General features: G+C 49.0%; 1 protein-coding gene across 1 annotated transcript in view; it reads right to left on the minus strand.

Moving 5' to 3' along the window:
* The window catches only part of Notch2 (notch receptor 2), a 142168-nt gene that overhangs the window by 41360 nt on the left and 74910 nt on the right, over window positions 1–25898 (minus strand). Inside the window, exons 5-9 of the mRNA XM_045138510.1 lie at window positions 23167–23289; window positions 3934–4167; window positions 2163–2318; window positions 1347–1535; window positions 8–121 (exon numbers count right to left, since the gene is read on the minus strand). Coding sequence (XP_044994445.1) covers window positions 8–121; window positions 1347–1535; window positions 2163–2318; window positions 3934–4167; window positions 23167–23289 — 816 coding nt within the window. The remainder of the gene's footprint in view (window positions 1–7; window positions 122–1346; window positions 1536–2162; window positions 2319–3933; window positions 4168–23166; window positions 23290–25898) is intronic.

Here is a 25898-nt window from a genome sequence, read left to right on the forward strand (position 1 = left end):
CACTTACCAGGAGGACACAGGCACTGGAAGCGGTTGACCTTATCCACACACTGCCCGTTGTTCACACAGGGGTTGCTCTGGCATTCATTCACCTCCAGTTCACAATGCACACCTTTGAAACCTGCACAAATGGACCACACATGCAATTCAGATGGAAAAAGTGGCATCTTCCAGCCAACAAAGAAGAAATGTGTAGAGATGGCTAAAATGCCCATGAGCGTGGGCACTTCGGCAAGGGAAAGAGAAAGGGACTTTGCCTGACGGGAAGAAGCCCTGGCAATCGTCAGGAAAATGGGTCCCGTGAGCGACACCTGTCACCGTGACGCAGGGTAGACCTGACGTGCTGTGAGAGGCGGCCGGCCCTGGCTCACACGCCTGAACCCCTGGGCCCTGCCAGGGCTGGCTCAGGCATTCTAAAACCTCCGGGTCACGGGCACTGGGCGCGGAACAGGCTTTTCAAGGCGATGGCCTAGCTCTGTTTTAGGTCTGCGCTCTCCTCTCTCTCATCCACCGAGGCACAGGACTGCCGCTACATGTTCCCACCTCCATGACTTTCTCCAGCCAGGATGGGTCAGACCTCTTTGAAGTGGTGAGCACGGTAAGCCTGAAGCTACTGCTGCCAGGCCCAGGGTCACAGCGACAGGAGCAGTGACTAACACGGGGGCTCCTCCACACTGGGAAGACAGCACACATACAAAGACTCTCTGCTTTCCGTACAGGACCAGACCCAAGGTAACCCACGCTCTTGCTAAAGACCAGCCGCGCCTGTGCTGTGGCTGTTCTCGGGGAGAAGGACGGGGTCAGAAGGGCCTCACGTGGCTCCAGCACTGGCGTCCCGGGCCAGGCAGGGCAGCGGCTGCTGCTGTCATCTCATGCTGGGTTTGGCTGTGTGCTCGGAGGTTTCAAAGATGCTCTCTGCAGAAGAGCTCAAGACACAGCTATGCTGCAGTCTCTTTCTAGATAGATGCCAAGTGTCTGGTAGTCTGAGGAAAGTCTAATTCTTTGAGTGAAATGGGGTGGTGTTTGTAACAGAGGATCAGGAAAGCTTAGTGCTCAAAGGATTTGAATGGCAAATTGTTTCTGGGATCTTCTAATATGCACATTTAGAGTTCAACAGGATGTGCTTGCTTAATTTGGTCTACGCAGCTTTAACCGCTCCCACAGTACCTTACTCTGGAAGTAAGAGACTTGCTGGGGAGCCCTGACTTCCAGCAGCGCCAAGGCGGCAGAGAGCATCCCAGGCTCCTGGCACAGGGTGTGGAATCCCTGTACTTCCCTGAGTCGTCCACTAGGGGTGGTGCAGTGCCACCCACCTCTCTCACTCCGGCACTGCTGGGCTCCTTTACCTGGCATACACAGACACGTGAAGCCTCCAATCTTATCCAGGCAGGTGGCATCATTCTGGCACGGGTCTGAGTGACACTCATTGATGTCCATCTCGCAGCGAGGCCCCGCGTAGCCCTTCAGACACTCACAGTGGAAGGCTCCATCTGTGTTCACACACTTCCCTGCATGCTCACAAGGATTGCTGTTGGCTGCAAGACAAGCAAAGCACCAGTCACTGAAGCCCAAGCACTGCCAGTCCCCCAAGTGTGGACGGGAGAGGACAGTCTGAGCCTACGACACCAGGGCCAGACTTTCGGCAAACTTAACTCTATCTTCAGAAGTTATAAAATCACTAATGATTTCCAATCTTGTGCTGTTCTGTTATCCTTTTTTATTAATATTGTTACAATTTATTTATTTGCAAGCAGAAAGAGAGAATGGGCATGTCAGGAGCTCCAGCACAGCAAACCAACTCCAAGTGCATGTGCCACTTTGTGCATCTGGCTTTACATGGGTACTGGGGAACTGAACCCGGGTTGTTGGGCTTTGCAGGCAAGCACCTTAACTGCTGAGCCAGCTTTCCAGCCCTGTTCTGCTATTCTTTTGCCTAAACTCTTACTCAAGTAGGGCTTTATATCAAGAATTAGGCCCAGACCTCCTATATATTTAATTCCCAGAATGGGAGCTATGGTCATGCAGGAAAGGTTGCTGCAAATTGTGTGCATGTTAGAACTTTGGGTTTGGGTGTTAACAGGCTCCTGACGGTAAGATATGTTCTTACTGAAAACATCTACTGAACTGACCAACTCCAGACCAGGAAAGAGCTGGGTACTCACCCATGGCACACTCATCTACATCTTCTGTGCAGTCCGCCCCCTTATATCCCTGAGGGCAGGTGCAGATGTACTGTCCGTTCAGGGGGTTGGTGTCACAGAGCGCCCCCTTGTGGCAAGGATTGCTGATGCAGGCGTCATCCAGGTGACACAGGAGACCTGTCCCGGGAACAGAGTGCAGATGCCACTGGGTTCTAGAAGTCAGCTTTCCCTTCACAAGGCGAAGAGTTATCTCTTCACCACGAGAAGAACCAAATCTACAGCGACGATTCGGAGGCAGCTTGGACTTTGCTTGATCCCAGGTTAGGAACATGCCACAGCCCTCAGCAAGGCGACCAGTGGCTCTGGAAAAACCCCAGGGGTTGACCTGAGCCCTCAGCTAAAGCTCTCCTCTAGGGCGCAGATGTGTACAGGCCAGAAAGTAGGCAGAGAGACACAGGGAAAAGGAGATATCCTGTAGAGAGCTTGCCAGATGTAGCAAATAAAAATAGAGCATGTCTAGTTAAATTTGGATTTCTGACAAACAGAAAAATTTTAGTAAAGGTTGTGTCAAATATTCCATGCGCCCTGTGTTTTTATATTCTTTAAAAATATTTCATTTTTATTTATTTATTACAGAAAGAGAGAGAGAGAGAGAGAGAGAGAGAGGGAGGGAGGGAGAGAGGGAGGGAGGGAGGGAGGGAGGGAATGAATATGGGCGTGCCAGGGCTTCTAGCTACTGCAAACAAATTCCAGATGCATGCGCCACTATGTGCATCTGGGTTTTGTGGGAACTGGAGAATCAAACCTGGGTCCTTAGGCTTTGCAGACACGTGCCTTAACCACTAAGCCATCTCTCCAGCCCCACTCCCTGTGTTTTGTCTGGCATCGTCCTCCAACCTCATGAGACCTAGTGACCACAGGCTTACTGCACCTCCCTAGTGTCCACACGAACAGCAAGCGGCTCCGCCTGCCTCAGCTGAAGGGCACAGCCAGACCCACCAGCACTCCTGGATCAGGGGCCAGGAAGCACCTGCCAAGTGCCCAGGAAGGTGGAAGCAGAGGACAGAGGAGGCACTGCTACTGGACTTCCTGCTCTGCGGAGTCCTGATGGAAAGTGGATTGTCCGGTGTGCAATTAGCTAAGGCTTCTTCCACAAGGCTGCCGGCATGGCCTTTGGACAGGCAGAAATACATGGGCGTTTCAAAGCTGTTGGGGGTTCTCTTGGCTACGCCACCCTCTCGCATCACGGGTGCCACACAGTGCTCTCCCACTCTGGGAACTAGAAGCTGTTCCATGAAAAGCCTGGAAAGGTCAGCTTAGCAGTCTGAGAATTCTCCCCCTCAAAAAGCATTTTCACAGGCACTGAGGGTGCAAATGTACTTAAGTGCTTCTCCTGCCAACTCCTTCTGAATAATCTAGAAATCAATTATTTCTACTTAAAATGAAATCTGTGAGTCCATTTGTTAGTCTTCCGGCTGAACTTCTAAGGGGCTTTTCAGCCTGAGATCTTGAGGAGTTCTACAGAAGCTCCAAAGACCAGAGCTACTGGCTTCCCTCTTCTGGAAGGAAAAGGGAAAACCAACATGTGCAATGTTGAAATCAGAGCTCACAGTCCTAAGGAAGGAGACCGTGTCATGGCCCTTTACTAACAAGTTACATTTCCAGAGGTCGGCCCTCAGAGGCACGGTGAGCACAGACGACCCAATGCACAGAACACAGGTGCGGGGAGGTGAGAAGATGGAAACCTGAGTGCCCACCACTGACCCCTCCCCTGTTCCTCTGCTGGCCTTACCTGCCTTTCCCTCTGGACACATGCAGGAGAAGGAGGCCACGCGGTCAATGCAGGTGGAGCCGGGCGTGCAGGAGGCGAAGGCGCAGTCATCAATGTTCTCGCTGCAGTCATCTCCGCTCCAGCCGTTGACGCACACGCAGCCATAGCCGCCGTTGCGGTTGGTGCAGGTGCCTCCGTTCTGGCAGGCATTAGGTTGCAGTAGGCACTCGTCCACATCTTCGGTGCAGAATTGCCCTTTCGGGGAAAAGAACCTTTGGTTAGGACCCTTGGGTCACACACAAGGCTTAACACCAAACCAGCCCAAAGCTGAGGCAAACAGAGCTCACTGTGGCCCGGGCCCTCATGCGAACTGTAAGGCTCCCCTGAGCCGCGCAAATGAAACTCATGCCGGCCATTCCTAGACGCTCTGAAGACATGAGAGTTCAGCCAGCCTGCCAGGTGAGAGGTAAGCCATGGAGGATCCCTAACCTCAGCCAAAACCGCTGGGTCCATGAGCAAATAAGAAAGAAGAGCTGGAAGAATCTAAGAGATGAAGAGGAGACTGTCCATCTAAGCATTAGGGTTCCTCCTCTTCCTCTGTGCTAGGGCGATGTCAGCTTGTCACAGCAAGACACAGTGATGCACCCTAGGCATCTCATTAACTTTTTTAAAAATTCTTTTTTGTTCATTTTTATTTATTTATTTGACAGCGATAGACAGAGAGAGAAAGAGGCAGATAGGTAGAGAGAGAATGGGCGTGCCAGGGCCTTCAGCCACTGCAAATGAACTCCAGACGTGTGCACCCCCTTGTGCATCTGGCTAACATGGGTCCTGGGGAACCGAGCCTCAAACCAGGGTCCTTAGGCTTCACAGGCAAGCACTTAACCACTAAGCCATCTCTCCAGCCCTCATTAATTCGTACATGTATGGGTGAGAGTACAATTTTCTCAAAACAGAGAAAATGATTTTTTTAAATGTTAGGGCAACCAAAGATAAAAAGAAAAGATTAAAGAGCCATGAAAAGCCCTGGTCAAGTATGGATGCTGAAGGCAAGGCCAAGATCAGTGAGGACTGGAGCAGGACTCAGCCTGAGACACAGAGTCTTCCCCGTGTGATCAGAGGTGAGGACTGCACACACTGAGGGAGGAGCAGCTTGGTTTTTTTAAAAGTATTCTGAGGAAGTCTCTTTAAAGGCAGTACAAGAGCCCAGCGTGGTGGCACACCTTTACTCCCAGCACTTGGGAGGCACAGGTAGGAGGATCAACAGGCCTGAGACGACACGGTGCATTCTAGGTCAGCGTGGCTACCGCAAGGCTCTGCCTCAAAAAACCATAAAAAGAAAAAACAACAACAAAAAAACAGTACCAGTTTGTATTTAGAAAATGCCAAGGCTACCCAACCAATGAACACGTTTGTAGCAAGCAGTGCCATCATGTGCCCGGATGCCAGCTGAGCCTGCCAACCTGACCACCTGCCGATTACCTTCCTCAGCCTGCAGCCGCGGTGCTACAGGACCAGGGTGAGTCTGGCACACGTGGCTACACGTTCCTCCCCCAGTGCACGCCCACGCGGGGGAGGGCTTTCCGCGCATGCCCGGTAGACGCCGCTGCCCTTCCCTCCTTGCGGAGCTGCCCCTGCTTCCGGACGCAGCTCCATGTCCTCGCACAACGTGACCCTGCTGCTTGCTTCGGGAGGGTCATCTGATCCAAACGAGGCCACTGCGTCTCTTTCCCAAATTACTAGGCTAGCAACACGTAGGCACGGGGCGGACTGGGAGGGGCAAGCGGTAAGGGTGAGTCCGCAGTACAGGAAGACCGCCGTGCTGGCATTCAAACTGCGGCTGCTCCTGCGTCACGCCGCGGCACGGTGCTGAGACGGCTGCTGCGACCGGTTTCCTAACATGGGAACAGGTTCCACCAAACGCAGCCCCAAGTATTAGTTAAGCGATCCAGAGTTAAGTGAGGAGAGGGAGAGAGAGGAGGAGGAGGACACTGAGAGGGAGGAAGGTGGCGAGTGAAGCAGAGCCAGTGAAGAGGGGAACAGATGATGTCATTTACTCCAGACTACTCTGCTCCCTCGCAGTGCTATCAGAAACCGACTTCAAAGAACGACAGCTGTGTTATTAGGATGAAGGTGGGTTGAGAAATAAACACATGACCAAGACGCAGGTGAGGAGCTGTTGTCATGTGGACAACTGCCAAGTCTTGTCTACTAAATTTATGCTAACTCAAGTAGCCACGTTGTTCCTGAACCACACTGGCTGGTGGAATGCAGGCATGTCTGATGTCACCTTTCTTTATTGGGCTCTGTGATAAATCTGAGTGCGAAATATTGTATGTTTAAATACATTTCATTTCCCATACACTGTTGTAGGACAGACTAGGTAAAGAAACTAGTTAAAATAAGAACTATTTCCTTTGGAGGGAAATGTGGCACTCCTAATAAAGGGTCGGAAGAGTCACCCCGCCTACTGTGACGGAGACGTTGTAAGCTATCCTAGAAGTCGGGCCATTCAACGGAGAAGACACACTTCCCAAGTCACGCAGTGGGAGTGGGAAAGCTATCTTGCTCTGAAGTGCTGAACAGACTTGGAGGCGGGAGCCGGACACACCAGCTCCCTCTGCGTACAGCTCTGGACGAGGGGAGTGAAGGGCTGCATGGGAGGGAGGGGTGGAAAAGACCCAAATTGTGACTCACATGACAGGATCGTGAACTACTGCCCAAAATGGAAGTGTCTCTGGGGGCAGTCTACTGTTTTTTTTGAAAACTAGACATCTTCACTGGATCCCAAGGCCCATGTGTCCATCCAGTACTTCTTCAGACATAAAATCTAGAACTCTAAGGGCACCAGCTTAGGAGTGCCTGTCCACAGAGGTCAGGTTTTCTCTAAGGTTCTGGCACATTCCTTCAGAACAACATGGCCTCCTGGCCTCGTTTCTGACAGGCCCGTTTTCCTCCTTCGCACAGTCCTGTCACTGACCACTATGACTGTGGATGGTCTGGGATCCAGGTGGCAACACGGAGGGTCCCGCGGCAGATCACTGCACGATTGCTGAGGACGTTAAACTGCGTGTCTCTTGGCAGGAGAGACAGCCGCCGCAGAGGCCTAGTGTGAGGCTTAGCTGGGTAAGCGGCGAAGCGGCGCCCCAGGCTGAGCACGGGCTCATTCTGACGCCACAGCCCGCCCCTCACTTGTTTCTTGTGGTATTGGTGATAGACTTCAGAGCCGTGCATAGGCTAAGCACGTGGACCAATCTAGGTCCCTAAGCCCGGTGCCCTTTCCCTAGAGCAGATGAGTGTCCAGCTCTGGCTTTGGTGACAAGCTATAGAGCAGGTCTCTGATCTCAGCTCTCAGCACGGGGAGAAGGCACAGATGCCCAAGACCCTCACACGGCACCCCTGGTTGAAGCAACAAAGGCAGAAGGCCACGGAGACGGAGCAAGGAAGGTTCTATGAGGTGAGCTCCTAGGAGCACGAAACGCATGCGGTCAGTCATTTGGCTTTTCCTGCTCCACGTGGCCAGAAAGCACTGGGGCCTTGCTGGATGAGGACGCATCCTGATGGGAGAAGAGACGGACCAGGTCCAGAAGGCAGCAAAGGGAATACAGTCTATTCTTGGCCGGAGTTTCCTTATTTTCATGTGTGTGCATGTGCTTGTGTGGGTGCACATGTGGGTGTGGGTACTCACATGCGTGTGTGAAGACAACCTCAGACGTAGCTCCTCAGGATGGCTATTTACCTGCTGTGACACAGGACCTCTAATTGGCCTGGATCTCCCTAGTTAGGCTAGAGGGAGTGGCCACCTCCTCAGGGCAGCATGCTACCATGCCCAGCATTTTTACACAGGTTCTGGGGATTGAACTGAGGTCCTTGTGCGTGTAAGGCAAACATTTACTCAATGAGCTATCTCCCCAGGTTGGAGATTGATGGAGGCTTTGAATATGAACGTGTCTTCTGAACTTAAGACAAGAGGTAAAGGAGAGCAGAAGACATCAGTCACAGGAGGACATGGGAGGGACAAAGGCAAATGACTCTTTTAGCAAGGAGGAGAGCACTATGTTATGAGCGACCCAGCAAATAAAAGTATCGGGTGAAAAGGGAGAGGCGTGCTAGTTCCCGGCCCACCAAGCCACTCCATCTTCCACACGGACAGGTCCTGACACGCAGGAGCATCTAGGTCAGCGCAATGGCATTAGTGAGCTCCCAAAATATATTGCATAAGGCTCAGTTAGGCAAGGGCTTTCTGAGGGCAGTAATTATCTCTGTCATTTCCACTTGCCAACATTGCAGGTTTAACTGTGGGGCTTGAGGCCGTGGGCTGGCTGGGCCCTCTCCACTTCCCCAATAACAGAAGAGAAGAAAACGACTTGTTTTAAAAAAATATCTTCATAGCTTAGTGGTTAAGGTGCTTGCCTGAAAAGCCAAAGGACCCAGGTTTAATTCCCCAGTACCCACATAAAGGCAGATGCACAAGGGGGCAAATGCATCTGGAGATTGTATATAGTGTCTTAGAGGCCCTAGCATGCGCATTCTCCCTATCTGCCTCCTCCCTCACTCACTCTCAAATAAATAAATAAATAAAACATTTTAAAAAGTATCTTCTGATGCCATCAGGGGTCTGGATTAATCTGGTGAAAAATGTCATACTACCCAATCTTTTTTTTTAAATTCTTTTATTGTTATTTTATTTATTTATTTGAGGGTGACAGAGAGAGACAGAAGGAGGCAGATAGGGCTGGAGAGATGGCTTAGCGGTTAAGCGCTTGCCTGTGAAGCCTAAGGACCCCGGTTCGAGGATCGACTCCCCAGGTCCCACGTTAGCCAGATGCACAAGGGGGCGCACGTGTCAGGGTTTTTTTTGCAGTGGCTGGAGGCCCTGGCGTGCTCATGCTCTCCCTCTCTCTCTGCCTCTCTGTCTGTTGCTCTAAAATAAATAAATAAAAACAAAAAAAAATTTTTTTAAAAGAAAGAGGCAGATAGAGAGAGGGAGAGAGAATGGGTGTGCCAGGGCCTCCAGCCACTGCAAACAAACTCCAGACATGTGCAACCCCCTTGTGCATCTGGCTAACGTGGGACCTGGGGAGTTGAGCCTCAAACCGGGGTCCTTAGGCTTCACAGGCAAGTGCTTAACCGCTAAGCCATCTCTCCAGCTCACTACTTTGACCAGTGCCTTAAACACTAACAGCCACTTGTAGCTACTGACAATTATTTGGCTTGTCACTGTTGCCTCATAATAAATATGCTCAAATCTGTGCCTCTCCTTCACATATTCTCTGGCCAACAATGGTTTTCTGACGGGTCCTCAAGTACTTTCCTGTGTCAGTGTGTCTGCATGCGCTGTCCTGTCCACCTTGCAGCTCACATGGCCAGCTGCTTCCCAGCCTCCAGACTCGCTGGTCACTGAAGTAATCTCCCAAGCAAATATTTCTCCAACACTGCCACAGCACTTACTCCAGTCAGGCCATCGTGGCTCACAGCAAAGCTGCGATGTTACCGTTCCCCGTTGCACACTCTCCCCTTCTGTTAGACCGCTCACTGTGCGCGGGCAGAGTCTGCCAACCACTCCCTCCAGAATACACACCAGCCACTGTACTGAACACGGGAGGTCAGTGGAGAAACACACCTTAGAGAGAATCAGATCTAACCATGTTCATTTTACAGTTCAGGAAAGTAGGACCAGAGAGATCTAACGTCTCGTCCAAATTTGCAGGGCCAGTTAGAAGAATTAGAACTACAAATTGTTAAGTGCTGAAAAAGTTGGGAATGTGAGGGTGCTACAGATAAGCCCACAAGGAGATCTGAGCTGATCGTCGAGGGGCAGGGAGGACTAAGGAACTCAGAGGAAAACAGCCGAGGGGCATGCCAGGTGAGGTCATTAGAAAACAGCACCCTGTACTGACAGTTACCGTCGCATCCACGTATAACCAGATGCTGTCCGGCTGGCAGTGTGTCACCTCAATGCTTGGGACATTTGAGCAGGGGCCACTAAGCAGATACTTTAGGGGGCATCACAGGCCGAGGTTCAAGCAGCTCAGCGTGCCCTCGAGGTTGCGCTCACAACCCGTCTGTCTGAGGAGAGGCAGGGGAGACGGATGGGTGCTACCTTAGCGCTCTGTGAAGAAGCCTCCGGCACCCAGTGAGAGGCCACACCAGTGGTCTTGTCCAGTCAGCTCCCATGACGGTCCTCACAAGGACCACATACAATGGACTTAGCTGGCCTTTCCCTGACCCTACCATCTCTTCTATGGCTAAGTCAAGATCATCCCACCTGGCATATCCTTCCCACCAGCAGTCACCAAGCACCTGAATGCTGAAGCTTTTGTTGGTGGTGGTTTTTACATCCTTCCACATCATACAGAGAATTCTTATAACATCTATCTTACATTCTACATGCTGACTTTCTCTTTTGTTACTAAAATTCAAGACAGAAGACAAGCTAGATGGATGTATATCCTGCTAGGACCACAGCTGGATGAAGTAAGCTACGGGAGCCTTGGCGTCTGCAGGTCTTGCCGAGACCTGAGCAAGCACTCACGGCACGAACATGTGTCCTTCTGAGGGTGTGAAAGTGGCTACTGGTAAATACGAGACTCTCAAGGAATTCCGGTGCTAATCATAGACACTTACTTCTGGACGCTGCCTGACTCATGATAGATGCCATTTCTTTCTTTTTTTGGTTTTTAGAGATAGGGTCTCACTCTAGCCCAGGCTGACCTGGAATTCATTAAGTCTCAGGGTGGCCTCGAACTCATGGCGACCCTACCGCTGCCTCCCAAGCGCTGGGATGAAATGCATGTGCCACCACGCCATAGCAATGATAGATGCTATTTCTAAAGAGTTGTCAGAATGATCTTCACACACGAATGAATGTGCCGTTCACTTGTTACACATGTTGGTGACGGGCTTCCTGGACTTAGGAGCAGCTCCAGCGGTGACTGCGCCCTCTGCCCTCATAGTGACGCACAGCTCAGTGAGCGAGCGGGATGCTGCCCGCGCCCCACGGGACCGCGCTCACGCTGCCGCTGACCTCCAACAGTGGAAATGCAAGTATTACATCACTTCTGGGTCCAGACTTCTTAACTTCTTCAAACTGACTGTCAAATATAATCTTTGCCAATGAAGAACTGAAATTGTGTACAAGTTGTGCAATCCTGGTTTATACTGTAAAAGATACTAAAGTCTCTGCGTGAGGTAAGAAGAGACTCTTACTAGTGATGTGAATGTGAAGGGAAGAAAAAGGGCCAAGAGCAACTAGGAAATCTCATATTCCCATCATCCATTCATTCAACCAACACCCACAGTGTCTGATCTCCATTTATGTGGATTAGCATGGGGAATCAAAAGGTCCTGGTTTCTACACTGGAGAACTTTAGGTAAATAGTGGCTTTATGACCAAACAAACTAATACCACAGGGTACGAGACTTTAATACATTCATGTCACCTTAGGGGCACAGAGCAGGGAGGACAGAGAAGAAATGAGAGCAAAACTTTGGTGTGAAAGCCTTTGGAACACCCAGGTTGTGTAAGGGTGCACGTGTGGGGAGAAGGCGGAAGGAAGCGGCAGGCACATGTGTGACTGGAAGGAGCACGGCTCAGTTGAGGCAACAAGGAAAACCGCGCAAGGGGGATTTACAAGGCACAAGGGGCAGCAGGAGCTGCAGCAGGAGAGAGAACAGATGGCTCTTCCGATGTAAGGAGACTCTGGAGTGCTGCAAGCGAAGACACAGGCTCGGTCTGATTTGTGTTTCAGCAGGCCTGCTCTGCCTCAGGGAAGAGAGCTGTCTGAGCTCCAGGTCACCCTCCATGTCAACAACGGTTTGGCTGGGGAGTGGCAGCCCCCGTGGCCGCGGTAGTGACGGTAGTGACGTAGAGTCTGCAGTGCGTCAGGAGCGCGTTCTGGACACAGCAGCACCGAAGGGCCCTGAGGCCCAGCACTGACCCGAGAGCTGAGCCCACATGTCCATTCAGGAAGCTGAGCCCTGGCACAGAGGCTTCTCCACAGAGAAGCAGCTGTGCCAAGCTGTGGTGCCCTGCGAGGAGGCCGAGCACTGTGGCTCTTTCCTCGCTCTTTTTTTTTTTGGGGGGGGGGTTCAAAGTAGGGTCTTGCTCTAGCGCAGACTGACCTGGAATTCACTCTGTAGTCTCAGGGCGGCTTCGAAGTCTTGGCGATCCTCCTACCTCTGCCTCCTAAATTCTGGGATTAAAGGTGTGTGCCACCATGCCCGGCTTCTCTCCTCACTCTTTAGGCTCTGGGCTGCTAAGCCAACTGACACCGAGAGCCCTTCACCTCCCAGGGAGAAAAACCAACAGCACCCAGGTTGAGACTGAGGGGATCCAAAAAGCACTGATGTTCCCTATTTACAGGCAAGCAGTTACTCTGTACAGGGGGAATGATATGGAAAAATCCAACAGGGGAAGCTATTAAAAGCCTCTGCAATATACAACATGGACATGTGCCACTTAAGATTGGATAAAAGGGCTGGAGAGATGGCTTAGCAGTTAAGCGCTTGCCTGTGAAGCCTAAGGACCCCGGTTTGAGGCTCGATTCCCCAGGACCCACGTTAGCCAGATGCACAAGGGGGCGCACGCGTCTGGAGTTCGTTTGCAGAGGCTGGAAGCCCTGGTGCGCCCATTCTCTCTTCCTCTATCTGTCTTTCTCTCTGTGTCTGTTGCTCTCAAATAAATAAAAAGAAAATTAAAAAAAAAAAGATTGGATAAAAAGTAGACTGCAAAAAATTCACTTCTAGCTGGGTGTGGTGGGACATTCATTTAGTCCCAGAACTCAGGAGGCAGAGGTAGGAGGATTGCCATGAGTTCAAGGCCTCCCTGAGACTACATAGTGAATTCCAGGTCAGCCTGGGCTGGAGCAAGACCCTACCTTGAAAAAAATTCACTTCTAGAAACTAATATCCTGAGAAAGAACTGGTTCTCTGCTCTCAAGACTTTTAGACAGATTTAGGTTCTAAGAATAACGAAAACTACTGCCCAACAGTGGACTGTGATGAACGCAGCCAAGAAGGCACAGCAGAAAGGGTGGACATGATGGCGCCCTTCATAAATCAACTGCTGATCAAATGAAATTAAGGGTTCAGGGTTGCAAGCTATGAAGAACAGAAATGAAAATGAAGAATTATAAATCATTGTTTCAATAGAAAGTTTGAAGAAATTCTTGTAAGATGCAAAGCAAAAAAAAATAGGCAGACTGAATAGTCAAGAGAGAATATTTTACCTTTAGGGGGGAATGAGTACACTGAAAATTAATAGACTTTTCTGAAAACTTTGAAACAGGAGCTGGAGAGATGGCTTAGTGGTTAAGGTACTTGCCAGCCAAATCAAAGGACCGTGGTTTGATTCTCCAGGACCCACGTAAGCCAGATGCACAAGGTGGTATGTCTGGAGTTCGTTTGCAGTGGCTGAAGGCCCTGGTGTGCATCCATTCTGTCTGTCTCTTTCTCTCAAATAAGTAAAAAATGTTTTTTAAAAACAGGGCTGGAGAGATGGCTTAGCGGATAAAGCATATGTCTGTGAAGCCTAAAGACCCAGGTTTGATTCTCCAGGTCCCACATAAGCCAGATAGATGCACATGGTGGTGCATGCATCTGGAGTTCATTTGCAGTGGCTGGAGGTTCTGGTGCACTCTTCTCACTTTTTGTCTCCCTCCCTCTTGCTGTCTCTAATAAATAAATAAAAATAAGTTTAAAAAATTAAAAACAAAAATAGCAAGGATGAGCTGGGTGTGGTGGCACACGCCTTTAATCCCAGCACTCGGGAGGCAGAGGTAGGAGGGTCACCGTGAGTTCAAGGTCACCCTGAGACTACATAGTGAATTCCAGGTCAGCCTGAGCCAGAGTGAGACCCTACCTTGAAAAACAAAAAAACAAAAACAAAAACAAGGATGTCAAGCATTAAGAAGAAATGCTTGTCTGACATTAGACTATTTCCTGTAGCTCTCATCATCAGAAGCCAAGGAAAAACGTCTAGAGACCGGCAATGAATTTGTGATCCAAGAATTCCATACCTAGCCAGAATGCCATTGTATATGAAGGCAACTAAATCCTGAGATTCCCAAATATCTAAGTGCTCCCAAAATATGCCTACCAAGTAATCTAGGGGTAAAGAAAGCCTAACTCAAAGAAAAACTTACTTGATTGAAAAAGTTAATCAAAATAAGGAATTCAGGAATAAAAAGCTATCATATAACTGTATTAGCTGCGTAAAGTGAGCTGCACACAGAAGCTTAAAATATCATACACTAGCTTATATAAATATAAATACCAAAGCCATTGTAAAGGAAGATGCCTTAAGATTTAAAGATATGAAATGCAGAGATGGCTCAGCAGTTAAAGGCGCTTGCTCACAAGACCTGGTGGCCAGCACTACATAAAGAATCCAGTCAGGGGACGGAGAGGTTTCTCAGTTGGTTAAGGCGCTTGCCTGCAAAGCCTAAAGACTGCAGTCTGATTCCCCATGTAAAGCCAGATGCACAAAGTGATGCATGCACCTGGAGTTCATGTGCAGTGGCTGGAGGCCCTGGTGTGCCCATTTTCTCTCTCTCTCTGCTTGCAAAACAACAACAAAAACTTGCTGGCCAGGATTTGGTTCCACAGAGCCACGTATATACAGATGCTCAAAGTGGTGCAAGTGTCTGGAGTCCATTTGTAGTGGCAAAAGGTCCTGGTAGGTTCCTTTTCTCTCTCTCTCTCTTTTCCCCTTTCTTCCCTTCTCCTTTTCTCCTTGCAAATAAATAATACTGAGATTTCAAAATTAATTACTAACAACAGTATGAATTGCTAAAATTCCAGACAATATACCCAACATCTAAGATGTAAGCAGGGAGGTACATAAAAATAAAACTCTGCCACATCTCCATCCTACAGAGAGGGAAGTAAAGAAATAGTTTTATTTTTGGTACTCAACAGCAAAAAAGATGAATTGAAGTCAAACTTTTTCTTTTTATAAAAAATTATTTATTTACTTATTTGAGAGCGACAGGCACAGAGAGAAGAGAGAAAGACAGAGGGAGAGAGAGAGAATGGGCGCGCCAGGGCTTCCAGCCTCTGCAAACGAACTCCAGACGCGTGCACCCCCTTGTGCATCTGGCTAACGTGGGACCTGGGGAACCGAGCCTCGAACCGGGGTCCTTAGGCTTCACAGGCAAGCGCTTAACCGCTAAGCCATCTCTCCAGCCCTGAAGTCAAACTTTTTCTAAATACTTTATTTTTATTTAAACATCAATTCATATAAAAATATGAAATAACAGTGACATTCTTTACATCCTAAAATCTATATGAACTTCCAACCCCTGCAACCTACAAAGTGCCAAATAACCAAAGCAATCTTAAATGAAGGAACAAAAAAGGAGGTGTTACAATACTGTACTTCAAAGGACACTACAAAGAACTAGGGAATAGCTCACTGGTAGAAGTGCTTGCCTAGCATGTGTGAGACCCTAGGTTCAACTTCCAACATCTCAAAGGAAAAAATGCATATATGCATATTACAAGTCAACAATAACCAAAATAGTATGGTACAGGCATAAAAAGAGACACACAGACCCCAATGGAACAGAAAAGAGAGCCTAGAAGAAAACGCACCCATCTACAGCCACCAAATGATTTTCAGCAAGGGAGCTAAGAGCACGCAGCAGAGAAAGGAAAATCAGTTATCCACATACATACGACTGAGGCTGGAACTCTACCTCACACCAGTTATAAAAATCAACTCTAAACAGCTAAGATTAGCTGGGCATCGTGACGCATGCACATAATCTCAGCACTTGGGAGTGAGGCAGCAGGATAGCAAGTCTGACGTCATCTTGAGCCACACTGTGAGAGCATGAGAGGAAGAGGAAGGAGAAGAAGGAAAGTAGATGAAATTTAAACATAAGACTTAAAATTACTAGGAGAAAGCAGGGATGCTTTAGGACTTTGAGAAAGGCAAGGGTTTGGGGGTGAAACCCCACAGAAAGCACAAGCACAGAGGGGCAGATGGGATTACAAGAGACTAAAAGTTTGTGCACAGCAAAGGAAGCAGTCAGCAGGGAAGAGACAAGCCTGCTGAGTGGGCGGAGATCTTGGCAAATGATCTGTCTCCCGAGGGGTTAATATTGATGCTATATAAAGAACTCAGAGCAAAAACTTAGTAGCAGAATCCCCCACACAATAACCCAATTGGTAAATGGACAGTAGACTTAAATAGACATTTCTAAATAATATATACAAACGCCCAATCAGTTTTTTTTTTAAAATGCATAGTATAGCTCATCGTCACAGAAATAGAAATCCAAACCATAAGAAGCCGACCCACTCTAGGAAGAATTACTATTATCAAAAAGACGAGAAACGACACGCGCTGACAAGAACGTGGAGGAGTCTGTGAGTACCACTGATGGCATTGTTGGTCAGTAAAGGACTCCCCGTACGCTGCTGATGGGAATGTCTGTTAGCACACCCACTGTGCAGAGGCGTATGGAGGGTCCTCAAATTTTATAAGTAGAACTTGCAGGTTGGAAAGACGACTTAGTACTTAAGGCGCTTCCCCGGGGCTCCCTGATACGCACGTAAGCCATATGCGTAAGGGGGCGCATGAGCCTGCAGCTCCTTTGCCGTGGCTGGAAGCCCCAGCACACCCACTCTTTATCTGCCTTTCTCTCTCCTCTCTCAAATAAATAGGTTTGAATAGAACTACCATGTGATCCAGCAAGCCCACTACTGAATATGTATCCAAAGTATATAAACCCAGAGACTGGCACTTCCACGTTTACCGAAGCACTAGTCAGAGCCGCTAAGAAATGGAACTGGCCGAGTGTCTACCAACTGACAGACGGATACGGAAAAGGCGGCGCGCGCTGCAGACTCCTGTCCGGCCCTAAGAAAGAATGTGCCCTGTGACTCTTGAGTCTCCTCATTGTCACTCTCTTAAAACTGGCCTTGGGAATGTCACAGTACGACGAACAAGTCTAGGAGAGCTGAGCTACAGAGAGGCAGCAAGCGTGACAGGTGCCACTCTGATTCGGCGTGCCCGTGACCACGGGACCGTGAGACGGCGCTCCCCGGCCTCCCGCCTCACCCTCCTCACGTCCCTCTCTCTCGGCACCCGCTTCCATTTCCTAGCTGTGGGCCGTTCTCACAACTCAAGCCCAAATGCTGTTTTTCTTACCTAACACGTTTTCTCTTGCAAACCTGATACATTCCCATGGAAAGGAAACAGAAAGAGAGTCAAAAGCTGAGCCCTGTCCCCGCCTCTGTCCTGATCTCCGGCTAGTGCTTTCTGGAAAGCTCACCAAACCTTCGGCCCTCTCCTCTGTCTTTAGCACACACTGCCCAATACTTAGCTCCAGAGCAGAAATTCTCTTCTCAATCCCCCACTAAGTACGTAGATGGTTCTTTTTCTTTTTAATCTTATTTTATTTTTTCTCAATTTTTAAAAAACATTTTCCATGATTATAAAAAATATCCCATGGTAATACCCTCCCCCCCACATTTTCCCCTTTGAAATTCCATTCTCCATCATTCCCCTCCCCATCTCAGTAAGTCTCTCTTTTGTCTTGATGTCATGGTCTTTCCTTCCTCTGTAGATGGTTCTTAATTTTGGAATCTGTCATCCCTGCTTTCTAGTTGGGGTTATGTGTAGTTTTCCCCCTTTTTCTGATGACTTTTATCACTCTTTGAAAGAAAGAATTAACGTTTCCTTCATGGGCTTGCCCTCCAGCCTCGCCATCGCTCCCGCCCGCTCCCACCGACGGGACTTCTGGGCCTCGGGGATGAGGATGCTTCAGGTTGCGCTCTGGCAACCTGCCCGACTGACAGGAAGTGGAAAGGCAGGGCTCCAGAAAACAAGCCAGTGATCGTGTTCTCACGATCAAGCCGACAGCAGAGAAATTGCAAATGGGAGGTATATTTTCCCTTGCAGCCCACACAGGACATAAATGAGAATACCTTTGTAGCCCAACGTGCTGAGGGCCCTCTCCCAGCCAAGAAGCTCCAGGCCTGACGTCTACAAAGACCATGACCATGCAAGAGGAGGAGGAGGCTGGAGGGAAGAAGAAAGGCTCAGCGGGAGTGGAGGAGGAATGGGTAGACACGATCAAAACGCGAACGTGTAGTGAAGGGTCAAACTATTAATGAATCCAGTCAGAACAGAGCGGGCGTGGTGAGAACAGCCTCATCCTAGAGGCCACCCCGTCCTAAGCAGAGACCAGCCTGAAGCAGAGGCACGTCACGCTCCATCCAAACCCCTCCATGCAGGGACCCCATCCCCAACCCGGGAGCTCACACCCCCACCTTGGCATACGCACTCACAAACGCATGCCGAGTTTTTACTGAAATTGGATCGAGAGCAGCATGAATCTTAACCAACTCTTCAGGCTCACTGTGCTATGAGGGAAAGCTAAGAGAAAATTTGGTCAGCTTTATAGGACTCAAATCTACCTAGCTTTCACTATTCACTTCTGCTTAATGTCCCAAAGCATGTTTCCAAACCCAAGCTGAAATTACATTTCCAGATTAATAATAAGAGCAGCAAAATAAATCACATCTGCCCCAGGAGTGAACTCAAAACCAAATGCAGCCACAGAGAGGAATGTGTGAGTTGAGCTCAGAGTCAACTTTAATTCTGAAGGAAATGAACCTTTAAAAAGAAAATTCAAATACCAATGTATGTAGACAAAACATTAATCTACAGTGCCTTAATAAATCTGGAGGCCCTTTAAAGCTCCACCCCCCTTAAATGGTTATCTGTCAGAGCAGAAACTTCTCTGATAAGATGGCATGGGGCCAGATGCAGTAAAAGAAAAACCTCTGTGCTCAGTCTGCATGGAGCCCTTAGGAGTACTTTCATTTCCTTGGGAACACCTGTCATTCACACTTTCTCCATGAGAAAGTCCTATGCAGAGGGAAGCCATCTGCCCACACCCGCCGGCTCCGAGCTCTACCCTTCCCCCTGAGCAGTCTGGCTCCTGCAGAAGGCGCAGGCACCCTGAACGCACCACCTGGATGGCTGCAGCGGGTGAGAAGGCTGTGCCACCGCCGTGAGGAAACCACACCAGCACAAGGCCAACACAAGGGCCCCCTGCGTGCGACTACCCATCAGCCCTCTACCACCGAGGGAGCACTGAGTGCCCCACACTGCTGCCGTGACGGCAACGGGCACAGGACAAAGTTGTATCTAGAGAAGTGGGGTCCCGGAGAAGGACACTGACAGACACACAGATGTGCTTTCAGTGTTCCTGGGGGCACTTTAAAAAGCGAGAAGTTAATCTTAACATTTAATTTAACACAGATGCAACATAGTTTGGGCACCTAATCAATATCTAAACATTATAAATGGAATAGCTTGCTTTTTCCATACTAAGTCTTCAGTGTCAGATTATTTTGCACTGGTCACATCTGGACTCCGGTTAGTCACATTTCAGACATGCAGCCACCACACTGAACAGGTCAGTTCTAGAAGCTGAGCATGGCTGCTATGGCTGGATATATGCCCCTCCTCCCAAGACCTCAATAAAGTAACTCAGACACACTAGTTTCATGCACAGAAAATATAGCCTGAGTAAATGAAGTTGACTTATTTACCACAGATCAAGAATAGAGGCGCACATGTCCCTGCTCAGCTTCAAGTTTAGTGCTACAAAAGACCAAGCCACATGCGCACACGTGTGTGTGTGTGTGTGTGTGTGTGTGTGTGTGTGTGTGTGTTTACAAAGCTAACTTTACCAACCAGGCTCTTCTCAAAAAAAATGAGACAAGGGCTGGAGATACGGCTTACTATTTAAGGGGCTTGCCTGCGAAGCCCAAGGCCTCAGGTTCGACTCGCCAGAACCCACGTAAGCCAGATGTACAGGTGATGCATGCACGCGAGGTGGCATAAGCATCTGCAGTTCGACTGCAGTAGCTAGAGGCCCTGGAGTGCCAGTTTCTCTCTCTCTCGCCCTCTCTTGCTCGCTCTCATAAAAAAAAAAAAAAATGAGGCAAATTCCAAAGCTTCATTTATTTATGAGTTTTCCACCATCTAATCCCACCCCTTCTTTCTCAGAGGGTTAAAACTTCATTTCCTCTCCTGCCTCTCCAGAACTACCCTGTCTTTTCCATCAAAAGCCAAACCAAATAGTTCATGCTGCAACTCTGTCTGAAAATTGGAAAGGAAATTATGAACAAAGCTGTAATGAGGCTCTTAGGTATAAGAAAGCACAAGGCTAAATACAAACATTCACATCGTGTGAACTTCTAACCTCAGAGCAAACAGCCAGGTTCCCAAGGCAGAGAACAAAAACAGCAAGTCGTGAAATCCTAGAATAATGAAATTGTACGTTGAACTTTCAACCTATTAAAGACACTCAAAAAAGATACCTCATAAATTCAATTTGATGGAGGAAAAAAAGACCACAGATGTGGAATTCAGTAAGCCTAGATTCAAACACTAATATAATCATGATTTATTTGCCACGGGCAAATTACTTAACCCATTTTTTTATTAATCTACTAAAAATTAGGATATTCAGAAAATCATACTTGTGATAGCTTTTGCAAATATTATACAAAATAAAACAGTACTTTACTAAGGAACTGAAAATAGTTGACTTCATACATTTTTGCAAGTTATGCAAAGCAGAAGAAAATTTCATCTGAACCTAGAAGTTTTTAAAAAATATTTTAAAATTTATTTATTTGAGAGAGACAAGGACAGAAAGAAAGAGAAAAATGCAGACACACAGAGAGAGAATGGGAGCACCGGGGCCTTCTGCCACTGCAAACAAACTCCAGATGCAGGCGCCACTTTGTGCATCTGGCTTTATGTGGGTACTGAAGAAATGAACTCCGGCCGTCAGGCTTTGCAAGCAAGCACCTGTAACGCCTGGGCCATCTCTCCAGCCCCTCAATCTAGAGTTTTAAGGGCAAAGGAAAAGAGGAATCCTAGCCAACAAGTTACCCTGGTGCTGTTTTCAGAACTGCTAGAAGCAGGATGTGAAGAGTCCAGCTACAAAGGTCGGTGAGGAGCACTAGTAACTGCTGCTCAGCTCACGCGGACATGTGTGTGCTGTGAGTGCGGAGCGTGCACGTGTGTACAGATGCGTGCATGCAGCGTGCGCGTGTGTACAGACGCGTGCATGCAGCGTGCGGAGCGTGCGCGTGTGTACAGACGCGTGCATGCAGCGTGCGGAGCGTGCGCGTGTGTACAGACGCGTGCATGCAGCGTGCGGAGCGTGCGCGTGTGTACAGACGCGTGCATGCAGCGTGCGGAGCGTGCGCGTGTGTACAGATGCGTGCATGCAGCGTGCGGAGCATGCGCAGCGCGTGCAGGTTGTGGGGATGCCGCAGCTCGTGTGCGCCTGGCAGGCGCAGGCGTCCTCCTGCGTCACTCGCAGGCCTCGGGGCACACGCAGCCTGCCGCCTCTCTCAGAAGATCCGACAGACCCCGGCGTCCTCGTGTCTGCACCACCCCCGCAGGAAGGTCTTGGGTCTGGGTGCGGCAGGCGCTCCTAACTAGACCCGTGAACCGCCTCCCCAGCCTCACCTCTGCCGCCCTTTCTAGAACTGCAAACTCTCTCACAGATGCTCCTAGGAGGACTAAACACCCTGGCTTAAGAAATCTGGGTAATGGGCTGGAGAGATGGCTTAGCAGTTAAGCGCTTGCCTGTGAAGCCTAAGGACCCCGGTTCGAGGCTCGGTTCCCCAGGACCCACGTTAGCCAGATGCACAAGGGGGCGCACACGTCTGGAGTTCGTTTGCAGTGGCTGGAAGCCCTGGCACGCCCATTCTCTCTCTCTCTCTCTGTATCTGCCTCTTTCTCTCTCTGTCTGTCACTCTCAAATAAAAAAAATAAAGAAAGAAAGAAAAAGAAAAAAGAAAAGAAAAATCAAGAAATCTGGGTAAGACACCATTTCCCTGGAATGGGTCCGCAGGGCCCGCATGGCTCATCACGGGCAGTCGGTGATGGAAGGACGGCCCTGGACTAACCGGCATCCCGCCAATATCCCCACAGCTTCAGAAAGACTAAAATTAAAATCTTACCAGCTACTATGTGTTAAGTAATTAACTGCCTTTCCACTGAATTTTAAGCAGAAAAAAAGGGGTGCTTCTGAAAAAAAAAGCTAATCAGAGATGGCAAAAACTACAGAGAAGAGAGAATTTGGCAGACAACGTAGAGGGCCAGGAGTGAAGTCTGAGGGTGAAGATATCATGAGGAAATTCTAGGAAAAGTCCACTTCTAGGGAAGAGCAGAGGGAAAGCGGGACAAAGGCAGATTTAGGGCTCTTCTTCAGAAAGTCATTTGAAGTTTTAAGTCCTTTTAAGATCTTTCTATTGACAGGCTATGGCACTGAAGTACTCTACATAATTAAAACGCTGCTGATAAGTGAAAACAACTCGATTCAACCCATTCTGACCTGAGGAACCCCCGCCAGAAACGGGTGCAATTCCCCAGCCAGACTTGGTGGCAGGAGACAGCCCAGCACCGGGCGAGTCTGCTCCGTGACACTCACTCCTCGCTCTTCTACATCGACCACTTTCTCTGAAAAAGGCTCAGGTCGTCATCAGTTCCTAATCATCTCTATTTTCAGCAGTAGATAAATAGGTTAAATGTCTGCACGAAACCACTTGCCTTTCAAACTTAAGTGGAAAACCCAAGGCAATGTGAGAGATTTCCAAGACTCTATCAAATTAAACAAAAATGACTCTTCTTGATGTCAGAGGCAGAAAAAAAAAATAATAGTCTTGTGTGCAAACAGGAGATACAAGAAAGGAAAAGCAAAAATGGACAGACGCGCGACAGCAGTGATGTCTTCAAGAACTCCTGCCCCGTCCTTTGCTAGTTACAGGGCATGACAGAGAAGGGGTGTCTGTGAGAGAAACGGAAAGCTCAATTCCTGAGGTGTGCAATACAGTTTGTCATTTAAGTACATTTCATTTCCTCTTAAACACTGAGGAAGCACGTTCCGTGTTCAGGTCAAGCGCTGCTGTCCCAGGTATCAGGTTAGCTCTGCTCTATCAAGAAGTCCTCTTCTCTCATGCCTGGCAGAGCGGCAGTAGGGTCCTGGGTTCAGAGCCAGTGCCCACTAATACCCAAGCAGGCATGTCTGTGAGTGAACCCAGGAGAAGCCAAGATCCCATCGACCCAGTAGGGCGATTCCTGCCCCGTGCACACACTGGTCCAAAGCAGTCCCGTGGTAATTTGTAGGTAATCTGGAGGATAGCCACTCCAAGCCTGTTCTGTCTGCCACTCCATACCCCATATGGTACAGTCTCCCCGATACATACCTGTCCACTGAGGGGGGCAGCGGCAGTTGTACGTGTTGACCCCATCCACGCATACCCCTCCATTTTGACACCTGTGGTTAGGGCAGTCATCAATATTCCGTTCACAGGTGCTCCCTTCAAAACCTGGTGAGACAGAAACAAAAGAAAATAAACTCTCATCTCAAAAGATTCTCTTTTCTCTTACAGGACACTGTCACCAGGAGAGACTTCCTTTGTGATTTCAGTTCAGCCTCTAGCAGCTGTACCACACTGGATTTGTTGCATTAAAAAAAAAAAAAAATCCCCTAATCCTGTCATCTCTGGTCTCAAGCACAGCTAGACAGGGACCATGACTCATGACGCCACATGCCTTTATAGTCACCTCGCAAGAATGTCAAAGTGGTTCTGTGAAATAAAGTTGAAGATAAGTGTTTACTTGGGACAGATATTAACTGGCTCAAAAAGAAAAATCTAGGGCTGAAGAGATGGCTTGGCAGTTAAGCACTTGCCTGTGAAGCCTAAGGACCCCGGTTCAAGGCTCAACTCCCCAGGACCCACGTTAGCCAGATGCACAAGGGGGCACATGCACCTGGAGTTCGTTTGCAGGGCTGGAAGCTCTGGCGTGCCCATTCTCTCTCTCTCTCCCCCCTTCTCTCTGTCACTCTCAACTAAATAAACAAACAAACAAAAATTAAAAAAAAAAGAAAAAATCTAGGTTGTTAAGATTTTCTCTAGCTTCACAGTAGACACTAGAAAAAATAGATCAAATATTTAGCTAAGTAAATTTGTCTCTTCTTTGTTTCTTGGGATGATAGTTCAGAGAACTTCAAACCTGGAGTGGGTGTAAGGACACAAGAAAAACCTTGAAGTTAAAGCATGAAGTTATGGATTAGGTCCCAATGTTACCACCTACAAGCTGTTAAATGCTCGGTAAAATACAAGCTCTGAATCAGCCTCAGTAGTTGGCAAAAAGATTCCAATTCTACCTGCCTAGCCTGTCTTTCTGGATGGTTCTAAGTGTCACATCATGGACAAAGTGCTGCACATGTTCCAACCTTCTGACACGGTGTAGCCTCACCACTTACCTTCTGAAAGGGGGACGACCTCACCACCGACCTTCTGAGGGGGGGCGACCTCACCACTGACCTTCTGAAAGGGGGGCAACCTCACCACTGACCTTCTGAGGGGGGGGGGACGACCTCACCACTGACCTTCTGAAGGGGGGCGGCCTGACTACCGACCTTCTGAGGGGGGGCAGCCTCACCACCAAACTTCTGGGGGGGGGGGGGCCTCACCACCGACCTTCTGGGGGGGGCAACCTCACCACTGACCTGGCCAGCACGACACCACTTCTTTTCAATCCTCTACACACAGATGCTACATTGCTCCCCTCTATGGTTTGTCCCTTGTTTTGAAAAATAAATCTAGAACAGTACACTGTTCCCGAACTGCCTACAGACTGGCTCTCTGTTGTTTACACAGCAGGCTTTGTTCTTTTCTCTTGTGACCGAATCTCTGAAACCCTAACTAGAAGAATACCAGCTGGAAGACGAGCATATTCACTTAGCAGTCTCTTCTCTGGAATGCAGTCCCCAAAGGAGCTCGTAAGTACCTCTACGCAGCATTCATCGGGTCGCATGCTAGACACTGGGTGCCGTACGGAGAGAGCGGCAGACATCAAGCACCTTCCTTGCTCGACTTGTTCCTTCCTGTAAGCTACTATAGAGTCAAACCTATTTTGCCCTGATGCAAAGTGGATGGATCCTCTGGATAAGGTAAAGTCATATAAATGAGTTTAAAATGGGTAGCCAAAAATACTATCTAGAAATCACTTTAGGGAAGAAAGAAATATTTGAAAGCAAGCCTGAGAAAGACTATGGAAAGAGACACTGAGTTTTTTTTCTAATTTTTTTACTTTTTATTAGAGACAGAGAGGGAGAGGGGTGGTAGGGGGAAGAGAGAGAGAATGGGCGTGCCACGGCCTCTAGCCACTGCTAACAAACTCCAGACTCATGTGCCACCTTGTGCATTTGGCTTATGTGGGACCTGGAGAATTGAACCTGGGTCCTTAGGCATCACAGGCAAGCGCCTTAATGGCTAAGCCATCTCTTCAGCCCAGACACTGAGGTTTTTAACAACATATATTCCTCAGATTGCTGCCTAATCACATGAAAGTCCTACAGATGGACTCGTGACTTGCTTGAGCAAGTCTGATAAAGTAAAGACCAAAGCCACAGATCGAGCGGGCAGTGGGGGCTGGAGGAGAGCTGAGGCCTGCATCCTTGTCTCTGCTCCTCACGGAGCTGTTCTCAGAACTCAAGTTAGGGTTTTCATGGGGGCCGGAGGCTGACCCACCACTGCCAGGACTGGGTGCGGCCCACCATGGCCACCTCCTCCCCGGCTTACCCCACGCACACTGAACAGGACGCCAGGCGAGCCCTTGGGCTGCGCTCTGCGCTACAGAAACTGGGGCCCTGACCTTTTATCAGCCCATGTGACCGCGAGCGCATCTGCGACACCCGCGAATGAGCAGCAGCATGCCAGCACCACCTCAGCAGGTGCGCAGGAAAACGCCTTCTTTCCCTGGCTGCTTAACTGTTTTTGAGGAATCCCTTCCTCATCAGTACGCAGGGAAGAATGAAGACAGGCCGGGCATGATGACGCACAGCTCTAATCCCAGCGATGGGGAGGCAGAGGCAGGAGGATCACTATGAGTTCGAGGCCAGCCTGAGACTACACAGTGAATTCCAGGT

This window comes from Jaculus jaculus, chromosome 19, assembly GCF_020740685.1.
Source record: "Jaculus jaculus isolate mJacJac1 chromosome 19, mJacJac1.mat.Y.cur, whole genome shotgun sequence".
NCBI lineage: Eukaryota > Metazoa > Chordata > Mammalia > Rodentia > Dipodidae > Jaculus > Jaculus jaculus.